Source organism: Bos indicus, chromosome 14 (assembly GCF_029378745.1).
Source record: "Bos indicus isolate NIAB-ARS_2022 breed Sahiwal x Tharparkar chromosome 14, NIAB-ARS_B.indTharparkar_mat_pri_1.0, whole genome shotgun sequence".
NCBI classification, from domain to species: Eukaryota; Metazoa; Chordata; class Mammalia; order Artiodactyla; family Bovidae; genus Bos; species Bos indicus.
Window position 1 is genome coordinate 36,765,151 of NC_091773.1, and position 12,472 is coordinate 36,777,622.

A 12,472-nucleotide genomic window follows, 5' to 3' on the forward strand; every position below is an offset into this window, starting at 1 on the left:
GAGAATCTAGTATAATAGGTCACCTGTACAAAATAAAGAAATGAAAGAGTTTTAAGCAAAAAAGTAGACTTATAAAATTGTGCTATCCTTATATTTTCTTTCTAATCTTAACACTGATAAGTCCATTGTGTCACTTATTCAGTTCCATCTATGAACAATAGAGGTTGACCTCTAAGTTTTCTAAACTTCTGTTTTTGTTTTTGGCTACGCTGTGTGGCTTGCATGATCCTAGTTCCCCAACCAGGGATGGAAGAGTATAGTTTCTGTTTGCTATATGATTACTGATATATTCCATATGGTGTTTTTTAAGACTTTTTCCTCTTTAAATCATAGATGAAATTAAGCAAGGACTGTATAAAAAAGCATTCAGATCAAACAATATAAGCCATAATCATGAAGTAACAATAATATATCAAGTTATAGTTGCTCGTTTTCAATGGAAGAAAAAAAAATTAAATGTTTAATGTTAAACATTGTGGTTTTCAATTAACTTTTACTGACAAAATTATAACTTCTAGATCAGAGGTTGACAAACTTTGTATAAAGCAGTGAGCCATATACAGTTTCTGTCACGTATTCTTCTTTTTATTGAAAACAACTTTTTAAAATGTAAAAACCATTGTTTAGCTCCGGTGCTGTACAGGGGGCAGTAGCCTGCCTAACCCTTGCTGTATATGATCTACTGGAAATACCATTTAAACTTTGGTTGCACTCAGGAACCTAGTATTCAAGCAGAGAACGTTATTTCTTCAGAGAAACAGGCTTTTGTATTTTATCAGATATCATCTGTGCTCTGTATTAAATATTACTGAGATTAAAACAAGGAAACAGTGCTATGTATATGCTGCTGCTGCTGCTGCTAAGTCGTTTCAGTCGTGTCCAATTCTGTGCTACCCCATAGACGGCAGCCCACTAGGCTCCTCTGTCCCTGGGATTCTCCAGGCAAGAGTACTGGAGTGGGTTGCCATTGCCTTCTCCAGCTATCTATATGAGATTTGCATAAATCAAAAGCTACTTTTTAAAACAGAATAAATGTGTGGCAGCTTCTTATACAACAAAAATTTTTAACTTGAAGGACCATAGAATTGATAGGTTTTCTTAAGGGGATTCTAAATGGCTCCTGAAATTTCATGTAAAATTTTATGTATCTTCACTTGTCTGCAAAATGGATCCATAGCCTTCATCACATTCTCAGAAGATTTACGTGAACCCAGAGATTAATCAATAAGTACATTCCTCTCCCCTTTAAACTCCTTACTGCACACATGCAGAATTTATATCTCCTTTGGTTTTGTGTCAGTTAGTAATGAGCAGTGTGGTGAGGCTTTTAGGAGTGGTGACTGGTGAGGGAAGTGGGCTGGCTCGACAGGACAGGTCATAGGACAGATGTTGGTCTTTGTCTAGAAGGTGAGTAGTCTTACACTTGTAGGCAGCACCATTGCTGATAGGCGACAGCTCAGACTTCTGTAGGAAGTCTGGCATGATAATCACTGCCAGTTTTATGGCACTGAGTTGTACACAAGATAATTTTGATCTCATGTTTGTCTACAAGCACCTTGAGTTTCTTTTTGGTGTGTCAGACAGTTGAGCTGGATTCTTTTTTTTTTTTTCCTCTTTTTTTTAATTGTCATCTTGTTATTGTTCAGTCATTAAGTCATGTCCAGCTCTTTGTGACCCCGTGCACTGCAGCACACCAGTCTTCCTGGCCTTCACTATCTCCCGGAGTTTGCGCAAACCATGTCCATTGAGTCAGTGATGCCATCCAACCATCTCATTCTCTGTCGTCCCCTTCTCCTCTTGCCTTCAGTCTTTCCCAGCATCAAGGTCTTTTCCAAATGAGTCAGCTCCTCGCATCAAGTGGCCAAAGTTTTGAAGCTTTGGCATCAGTCCAATATTCCAATGAATATTCAATTGCCATCTTAGCCATTTTAAAGTGTATAGTTCAGTGTCATTAAACACCTCCTGTGCTACCATTACCACCATTCATCCACAGAGCTCTTTTTATCTTACAAAACTGAAACTCTGTAACCATTAAACAGTAATGTCTCATTCACCCCACCCTCACAAGCATCTGGCAACCAACTTTCTACTTTCTCTCAATTTGACTCTTGTAGGTACCTCATATAAGTGGAAATCTACAGTATTTTTTCTTTTGTATTTGACTTCTTGCACTTAGCATAATGTCCTCATTTACTTTGAGGACAAGATCATTTCCCTCGTAGTATGTGTCAGAATCTTCCTTTTTTAAGGCTGATGATATTGTATTTATATACCACTTTTTGTCTGTTATGTGTAATACGGCTGTCAACAGGAGTGTGCAAATTTCAAGTCTCTGCATTCAGTTCTTTTGGCTGTATACAAAAGAATATAGAATTCTACTCACAGGTAGAGTTGTTGGGTCACATGATGCTTTTAATTTTTGAGGAACCACCACACTGTTTTCCCTTGCAGTCGCACAAGTTTTCATTCCCACCAAGAACACATAAGAGTCCCAATTTCTCCACATCCTCACCAGCACGTGTTATTTTCTGTGTTCGGTTGTTTGTTTCATGGTGTACCTCCTAATGGGTTTGAGGCAATATCTTCTAGGGTTTTGGATTTGCTTTTCCTTAATGATTAAGTGACATTGAGCATGTTTTCAAGTGCTTATTGGCTATTTATATATCTTTTTTGGAGAATTGTCTACTCAAGACCTTTATTGATTTTAAAAATGTATTTGTAGTAAAACATAGCATAAAATATGTCACCTTAATTGTTTTTTAAGTGTATGATTCACTGGCATTAAATGCGTTCACACTGTCGTACAGCAGCCTCCAGAGCTTTTTCATCTTGCGAAATTGAAACACGGTGCTTATTAGACAGCCCCCTATTTCCCTTCCCCCTGTTCCCAGCAACCGTCATTCTACTTTCTGTTTCTGGGAATCTGACTACTGTAGATATCTCACGTAAGTGAAATCATTCAGTATTTGCCCTTTCATGACTGATGATGGATGAATTTTTAAACCAAATGTGAGTCAGCTGGGGAAAGCATTCGTAGTTCAGAAACAGTAAATAATCATTCAGATGACCCTACGTATTGCTTCTCAGCATGTCAGCAGAAGGAATAGTTAGTTGGTCACCTCTAGCAAATGCCAGGTATCAGTAATTTTTTCTATGTATAATACAGAATTTGATTTTTAAAATTTTTTAATCATTTTCTCCAAAAACAAAATAATGTATCTTTAATTAGTTTGTGTTAGTTGAGTTCTCAGAAGTCTGTTGGAGAAAGTGAGAAGATTTTAGTTTTATGTGTGTGTCTACCTTGCCCAACATAGAACAGGGTTTTCACTGAGTTCATTAGGGAAGAATTAAATATTCATAAGTTCTATTTGGTATTATATGAATTCTACACATCTCTAAGGCTTCCCAGGTGGGCACTAGCGGTAAAGAACTCACCTGCCGGTACTGTAGACACAGGAGACTCGGGTTCAGTCCCTGGGTTGGAAAGATCCCCTGGAGGAAGAAAGAATACTGGAAGAAGAAATACTCCAGTATTCTTGCCTGGAGAATTCCATGGGCAGAGGAGCCTGGCCGGCTGCAGTCCATGGGGTCGCAAAAAGTTGGACATGACTGAGCACGCATGAGAGAGAGGAAGAGGGTGAGGGACACATCTCTAACCTGTTAACAGCTGTAGAATTTTATTTTATTTTATTAAATTATTTTATTTTATTAAATTTTATTTTAATTAACTAATAAATTTTTATTTTATTTAAATTATTTAATTTTATTAACAGCTATAGAATTTTAAGAGACATTATGGGCTTAAGTCAGACAAATTGGGTTTGTATTTAGTTCTCAAACCTTATAGCTGTCTGATTTGGGGCAGCAGAGCCATAGTCAGATCAGATCAGATCAGTCGCTCCATCATGTCCGACTCTTTGTGACCCCATGCATCACAGCACGCCAGGCCTCCCTGTCCATCACCAACTCCCGGAGTTCACTCAGACTCATGTCCATCGAGTCAGTGATGCCATCCAGCCATCTCATCCTCTGTCGTCCCCTTCTCCTCTTGCCCCCAATCCCTCCCAGCATCAAAGTCTTTTCCAATGAGTCAACTCTTTGCAGGAGGTGGCCAAAGTACTGGAGTTTCAGCTTTAGCATCATTCCTTCCAAAGAAATCCCAGGGCTGATCTCCTTTAGAATGGACTGGTTGAATCTCCTTTCAGTCCAAGAGACTCTCAAGAGTCTTCTCCAGCACCACAGTTCAAAAGCATCAATTCTTTGGTGCTCAGCCTTCTTCACAGTCCAACTCTCACATCCATACATGACCACAGGAAAAACCATAGCCTTGACTAGACGAACCTTTGTTGGCAAAGTAATGTCTCTGCTTTTGAATATGCTGTCTAGGTTGGTCATAACTTTCCTTCCAAGGAGTAAGTGTCTTTTAATTTCATGGCTGCAGTCACCATCTGCAGTGATTTTGGAGCCCCCAAAAATAAAGTCTGACACTGTTTCTACTGTTTCCCCATCTATTTCCCATGAAGTGATGGGACCAGATGCCATGATCTTCGTTTTCTGAATGTTGAGCTTTAAGCCAACTTTTTCACTCTCCACTTTCACTTTCATCAAGAGGCTTTTTCGTTCCTCTTCACTTTCTGCCATAAGGGTGGTGTCATCTGCATATCTGAGGTTATTGATATTTCTCCCGGCAATCTTAATTCCAGCTTGTGCTTCTTCCAGCCCAGCATTTTTCGTGATGTACTCTGCACATAAATTAAATAAGCAGGGTGACAATATACAGCCTTGACGTACTCCTTTTCCTATTTGGAATCAGTCTGTTGTTCCATGTCCAGTTCTAACTGTCGCTTCCTGACCTGCATACAAATTTCTCAAGAGGCAGATCAGGTGGTCTGGTATTCCCCTCTCTTTCAGAATTTTCCACAGTTTATTGTGAAGAGCCATAGTGTGTCATGCATAATGTAGTCAGGACCCTTGATAATATCACCACAAGTTCTTACAGAAATCTAAGATATGTTCACAGAATCTCTTCCACCATTAAGAAATTGTAACATATTGGTTTTTTAAAAATTTGTATTTAGATATGTTAAAGAATTGTTTCTGTGAATAACTGTTCTACTTTTTATCCACTTTTGACAGAGGTTAGCTAGACTTACTGTGATGATCATTTCACAATATGTATGATACTGGATCATTATGTTGTCCACCTGAAACTAATGCTGTTTGTCAAGAACTGGTTCTGTGATTAACTGTCCTACTTTTCATCAAAAGGCATGGCTTTGGGAAGAAGACAAGAATCTGAGATCTGGTGTGAGGAAATATGGAGAGGGAAATTGGTCTAAAATACTATCACATTATGAATTCAACAACCGGACAAGCGTCATGTTGAAAGACAGATGGAGGACTATGAAGAAGCTAAAACTGATCTGTTCGGACAGTGAAGACTGAGAGTGTTTGCAGAGCTTGATGAGATGACAGTTTAACACTCTAATCACTGCATGTTGTTTGAAAGTTGGTCAAAATTCTGTTTAAAGCATTACAACATTTTTTCTGTGGCACAGTTACTCAGTATGAGAATTTGTGCTGTAAGAGCATTACCGTCATTGTATTCTTTAAGAATCTTTTTCCTTTGATAAAAAAAGTAAATTTTTTTGAACCCTAGTGCTTTCAATCCTCCTACCTCCAAACCCTATTCCAATAAAAAAGTGAAAGCCTGATTAGAGGAAAAATATATTGCTGTTAACCTGCTGTATATGTGTGGGCTGACTTCAACTCTGTGACACATATAAGAGTGAAGTTTCTAAATCAGTGAATAAGAGGCCTTTGACATAAGGCGTAATGATTTATGACCTTAATCCGTTAATTGCTAACACATTAGCTTATAGAATGATAAATGTACAAAGTAATCTATGAGATATACTTAAATTTTCCTTTTAAGTAGTTTCATATAAAGGAAAAAACTTGAAAATGTAATACCCATAGGACAAAGTTTATGCTACTACCAAGAATAGCTTATGTTTCATTTAGGTACATTTGACTTTGGTTCTGGTGTTAAAACTTTGACAGAGATAGTTTAAATAAAGCTTCTTTATAACCTGGTGCCATAAATATAAGTTTCTCCGATATTTTCATTTAATTAGATAAATATCGGGCCTAAATGGCATTCTGTAAATGTTTAAATTGGCTTTAAACATAATAATTTTAATGTCTATGATAAATAGTAGATAAACAAGATCCTGCACACCTTATTGGACAACTTTTGAGTTTTTACCAACATGGTCTTTAGAGAATTTGTCAAAAACTAGAATTATTTAGCATTTTGAGTTATGTATGTTTTATTAACAAGTATGTGAAAATGCTTAAGTATTTGTACAAAAATTAAGTAATTATTTTGTCATTTGTTTTTCTTATTAAAGTTTTATACATTACTTTCTCATTGTTCCTGAGTTTGTTGTCTTATATGTATAATAAATTAAAACGTGGATAATGTTTCCTGGTTCTATCTGTCCTGCTACAGTACTGGTTACCGTCATCGTGTTTACTGCAGACATTTTGATGATCAGTGCCAAAGCTGATGGCTTTTATTTATGAGCCAAAATAGACCAGTTTGTCAGCCTCTTTCCAGACACCCTAAATCATCAAATCTAAACTGCCAAGAGCTGTAAGATGCTCGGTTATTTCATGTGCCACTAAAAAAGATCACTATGAATTATGCTATAATGTGGTGCTTTCTTACTTAGAATTTTATTTTTAATTAAAGAACTGTTATAGATTTATGTAAGCATAGATTTTTATTATATAACTTGTGGACCCATAGAAAAGTGAAATAAATTGGGTTATTGTATTCCTAAATGCTTCCTCATTTTTATCTGAATATTTTGAATTTTTAAACTGAAATTTATTCAGACATCTAGACTCACATACAGTTGTAAGAAATAATAGGTCCTTGTACACCTGCTCCAGCTTCCCCCAGTGTCAGTTAAACCACAGTAAGTCACCATCAGATTATTGATATAAATCTTCAGTTTTACCTGGATTTTCCCAGTCTTGTACCACATGTGTACGGTATATGTAATTCCAAACAACTTATCACTTGTGTGGGTGCATGTATCTACAACAGGCAAGATACTCCAACACCATGAGGATCCCTTCTGTTGGCAGTCATCTCTCCTACATCATTCCTCCAACCCTTGGCAACCACTAATCTGCCCTTCATTTCTAAAACAGTCATTAAAAAGGTTACATAGAGAGTGACAAAGTGGGGAGTTCCAGAGAGCCTTCCTTTTTCTGAAGCAAATATTAAGCTGGCAAAAAAAAATATTAGAATCAACTTTTTGAAACGAATCTAATAAATGGGGGGTGCTTAATGGAAAAAAGAGGCTGCTAAATTGTAGCGCATTCTGGTGGTTTTCCTTAGCCTGCTTGAGGGACCAGTGATATGTGTTGGGGTGTAGTTTGGTGATGGGGGAGAGGCCAACACAGACCTTGTGCTCAGAGTTGTGGTGGAGTGTTTCCATGTCTGGCAGTTCCCTGAGGGTTCAGAGATTTGCCTTTGTTTTGCCCCTTATGAACTCATGGGCTTTAAAAGTGGTGCCTACATCTGCCTGGGGTCGGAGACAGCAGACAGATTGAAGAGCCTGGAGAAGAAAGTCAGTTCAGTTGCTCAGTAGTGTCCAACTGCGACCCCGTGAACTGCAACATGCCAGGCTTCCCTGTCTGCGGGGAGCAGGAGCTCCGCCCGTGGCAAAGGTCATGAGGAAGGAGGCTCAGCATACGCAAAGGCCTGATCAATCCTCAGGAGTCCCCCTGGAAATTCTCGAGCATCCACCCCCAAAACCAGAATCTGCCTACTTTCTGCTTTGTGCTCTCACCTACACCTCTGACTTTACGGGGGGCTGTCCCCCACTACCTCTCTCTGAAAAAAAAAAAAAAAGAGTTAACTTACAGCTCCAGTTAATAATTCCTGGGTGTGACAATGTTTCAACCTACAAACTCCTTTGGGATTCCTCTAGCCTGCCAGAATAGGTTTTTCCGGCCACATGTGATTGCTCAGAGCCTCCCAACTGTGAGAGGCATGAGATGTTCTAAACTATCTAAATACAGATTCCTTTGAGCAGTTAAAAGATTGATTAGAAATTGTATTGGTGAAGGGTTTTTCACTTGTTGGGCCAAGGTTTGCTGCTACGTCTCCATATCCCTTACCTGCTGTGTCCCTGGCAGTGTATTGATTAATATAATTGGTGTAAGTGGTAGCTTTAATGTTTGTAACCTTGGACCCTTGAGTTAATTCTTTTTCTTGTTAGAGCCCACCACACCTTTGCCCTGTAGGAATGCAACTTCATCTAATGCTTTTGGAGGGTGGTGCCTGACTAATCACCTTTAGAGAAAAATAAGCTTTCTGAAGAAAGGGTCTTAAAATGGTAACAGGCCTCCGGGCCAGAAGATAATGCAAATCACCTAAACTTTTGCATATGATAAGTTTGCAGGAAGAAAGCCTGGCTTACTGCATGACTCTACCCCTTCCCCCATTATCCTCTATGCATAACTTAAGGTATAAAAACTACTTTGGAAAATAAAGTGCAGGCCTTGTTCACCGAAGCTTGGTCTCCCCATGTCGTTCTTTCTCTCACCTTCTGGCTGAATTATTCAGCCTCTTTTCTCCATTGAATTTCCTCACTGAGCTATCCTTATTTCAGCCTCTTCTCCACTGAATTTCCTCACTGAGCTATCCTTTTTTAACCACTCTTTATATCTTTAGTTAACATTTAAATAAGCTGTTGTTTCCTGATTGCCAAAGCCCCTGACCCCACCGGGGCTGGACCCCGGCACCTGTCCATCACCAACTCCTGGAGCTTGCTCAAACTCATGTCCATCGAGTTGGTGATGTCATCCAATCATCTCATCCTCTGCCATACCCTTCTTCTGCCTTCAATCTTTCCCAGCATCAGGGTCTTTTCCAATGAATCAGCTCTTTCCATCAGGTGACCAAAGTATTGGAGCTTCAATTTCAGCATCAGTCCTTCCAATGAATATTCAGGACTGGTTTCCTTTAGGATGGACTGGTTGGATCTCCTTGCAGTCCAAGGGACTCAAGAGTCTCTCCAACACCACAGTTCAAAAGCATCAATTCTTCGGCGCTCAGCTTTCTTTATAGAGCCCAACTCTCACATCCATACATGACTACTGGAAAAACCATAGCTTTGACTAGATGGACCTTTGTTGGGAAAGTAATGTCTCTGCTTTTTAATATGCTGTCTAGGTTGGTCATAGCTTTTCTTCCAAGGAACAAGCATCTTTTAATATGGCTGCATGAAATTTAAGGTATGTGGTAGGTAAAGGCTTTGAAAGTCTTGAGAAAACCAGGGAATCCAGAAGACCAGGCCCCTGTGCCCAGGACTAGACACAGTCTCAGGAAAGACCTGCGAGTACCCTAGGCCTCTATGCTGTGTGATCTTTAGGCTTCATAAGTGCCAGAGATGGAGGCTAAGGCAGACTTAGTTATAGGTGGCCTGGTTCAGCGTTGAATGAGTTACCCAACTCAGAGCCAAGCTGCAAAGGCTGGCAGAGTATCTGGTTTTTTTCTTTAATTGATTAATTTTATTTATTTTTTATTTCTCTGGGTCTTCCCTTGCTGCATGCGGGCTTTCTCTAGTTGCTGTGAGTGTGAGCAGGGCTACCCTCTAGTTGCAGAGCACAAGCTTCTCATTGTGGTGGCTTCTTTTGTTGTGGAGCATGGGCTTAGGCACATGGGCTTATACATGGGCTTAGTTCCCCCATGCATGTGGGATCTTCCCAGACCAGGGATTGACCCCATGTCCCCTGCATAGCCAGGTAGATTCTTAACTGCTGGATCACTAGGGAAGTCCTGATTTTCTTTTTGATTTAAGGAAATGAACTACTCTGTATTCTTTGTCTTTTTTAACCCCTGCTCAACATATTCATGTTGTATATAGCCATACTTGTTCATTTGCATTTCTACAAAGTAAGGTTATATAATTGAGTTCAGTTCAGTCACTCAGTTGTGTCTGACTTTGTGACCCCATGAACTGCAGCATGCCAGGCCTCCCTGTCCATCACCATCTCCCGGAGTCCACCCAAACCCATGTCCATTGAGTCGGTGATGCCATCCAACCACCTCATCCTCTGTCGTCCCCTTCTCCTCCTGCCCTCAATCTTTCTCAGCATCGGGGTCTTTTCAAATGAGTCAGCTCTTTGCATCAGGTGGCCAAAATACTGGAGTTTCAGCTTCACCATCAGTCCTACCAATGAACAACCAGGACTGATCTCCTTTAGGATGGACTGGTTGGATCTCCCTGCAGTCCAAGGGACTCTCAAGAGTCTTCTCCAACACCACAGTTCAAAAGCATCAATTCTTTGGCGCTCAGCTTTCTTCACAGTCCAACTCTCACATCCATACATGACCACTGGGAAAACCATAGCCTTGACTAGACAGACCTTTGTTGACAAAGTAATGTCTCTGCTTTTTAATATGCTGTCTAGGTTGGTCATAACTTTCCTTCCAAGAAGTAAGCGTCTTTTCATGGCTGCAATCACCATCTGCAGTGATTTTGGAGCCCCAAAAAATAAAGTCAGCCACTGTTTCCACTGTTTCCTCATCAGTTTGCCATGAAGTGATGGGACCAGATGCCATGATCTTCATTTTCTGAATGTTGAGTTTTAAGCCAACTTTTTCACCCTCTTCTTTCACTTTCATCAAAAGGCTTTTTAGTTCCTCTTCACCTTCTGCCATAAGGGTGGTGTCATCTGCATATCTGAGGTTATTGATATTTCTCCCGGCAATCTTGATTCCAGCTTGTGCTTCCTCCTTATATCACAAATATTTGAGTTGTGGAAATAAATAAAACCACTCAAAAATGAAAACAAATAAGCTGTTTATTCAGAGCTTGCTATATTAAGGAAGCCAGCCACCATGACTTGCGTTTGGCAGAGATGCAGGCAGATGTTTATAGTGGGAAAGCTTTGTAGTAAAAAACTAAGGCTTCAGGCATGCTCTGATTGGAGCTTGTTGGCATGAGGAAGCTGGAGACTGGCCAGCTAGCAACAGGCATCTTATATGATTGTTTTGGGGATCATACTTGGCTTTCTCTGCTCTTAAGTTGAAAGTAGGGACAAAAAAATGGGATGTTGATAGTCATCAACTGAGTCCTGCCCATTCTGGGTAGATAGTTTTGGGAATTCAGTTCCTCTTTCTAAACTGATTGGAGAAGGCAATGGCACCCCACTCCAGTACTCTTGCCTGGAAAATTCCATGGACGGAGGTGCCTGGTAGGCTGCAGTCCATGGGGTTGCTAAGAGTTGGACACAACTGAGCGACTTCCCTTTCCCTTTCCCTTTCCCTTTCTAAACTGATTGCCACAGAGGTTATGGCTCAGTGTTGTCATGTAAGGTCTGCCCATTGTCAATTTTTAGATTCATTCTCTGAGTTTCCAGTTTATGCCCGCAAGGCTTTTCCAATTTACATGAAATGTAATATTATGAATAATACTAGGGACTTCCTGGTTGTGCAGTGGCTAAGACTGCCCTTCCAATGCAGAAGGCCCAGGTTTAATCCCTTGTCAGGTCCCAAATGCTAAAGCTAAGAGTTCACATGCCACAACTAAGACCCAATGTAGCTGAATAAATGTTTAAAGAGGAATAACATTAACTGTTACCTTTATTATAAAATATTAGGTATGATATTGTAACCCCTAGAGCAACCATTTTAAAAATACACATATATAACTAATATATAAATTGAAATAGTAAAAATTATTTAAATAATCCCTAAGAAAGCAAAAGCAGGGAGAAGGGGGAACAAGAAGCAGAAACCAACAAAACCACAAGGACTAACAAAAAAACAAATGGTGCTCCTGAATGCAGCCACACGAGTAATTACATTAAATGTCAATGATCTAAGCCAGGGTAAGCAAGCTTTCTGTAAAGGGCCAGATGAAATATTTTAGGCCTGTGGGCCACTGGGTTTCTGTCAAGTCTGCTTGAAATGGTCCATAGACATAAACATGCAAATAAATGGGCCTGACTGTGTTCCAAGTAAATTACATTTACAGAAACTATAGGAGATTTCGCCTGCAGGTTGTAGTTTGCTGACCGATGACTTTGAGGTCTAGATTTTGTTTTCTTCCTCTGAATTATGCTGGACTTTGTTCTGATAGGCAGTTAATTCCAAATCTGGGAACTTCTCTTAATTCTCTCTCTCTCTCTTTTTTTTTTTTTTGTCAGTTAGAACCACTTTGAAACTGAATTAGCAGTGTGAGATTTCTAAAGCCCAGCCTGGTGATGAGAATTTGGGCTGCAGATCCACAGGACAGCTGACTGGTGACAACCTCTTAGACCTAAAGCAGTGTTCCCACAATTCCTTGGGGAGAAGGGGAGAGTTTGAGATTTGTTTCCAGATCAGTCTTCCTCTAAGAAGACAGTCTTTCGGCGTCCCTGTTTAACTATACTCCATTTCAGT

At 39.8% G+C, this 12,472-nt stretch overlaps 1 protein-coding gene across 2 annotated transcripts in view; it reads left to right on the plus strand.

Annotated features, from left to right (window-relative positions):
• The window catches only part of TERF1 (telomeric repeat binding factor 1), a 43,063-nt gene extending 36,638 nt beyond the window's left edge, over nucleotides 1-6,425 (plus strand). For both annotated transcript variants that reach the window (XM_070802683.1, XM_070802684.1), the window contains one exon: nucleotides 5,269-6,425. In XM_070802683.1, the coding sequence (XP_070658784.1) occupies nucleotides 5,269-5,445 (177 nt within the window). In that variant the 3' untranslated portion in view covers nucleotides 5,446-6,425. The remainder of the gene's footprint in view (nucleotides 1-5,268) is intronic.
• The last annotated feature ends 6,047 nt before the right edge of the window (nucleotides 6,426-12,472 follow it).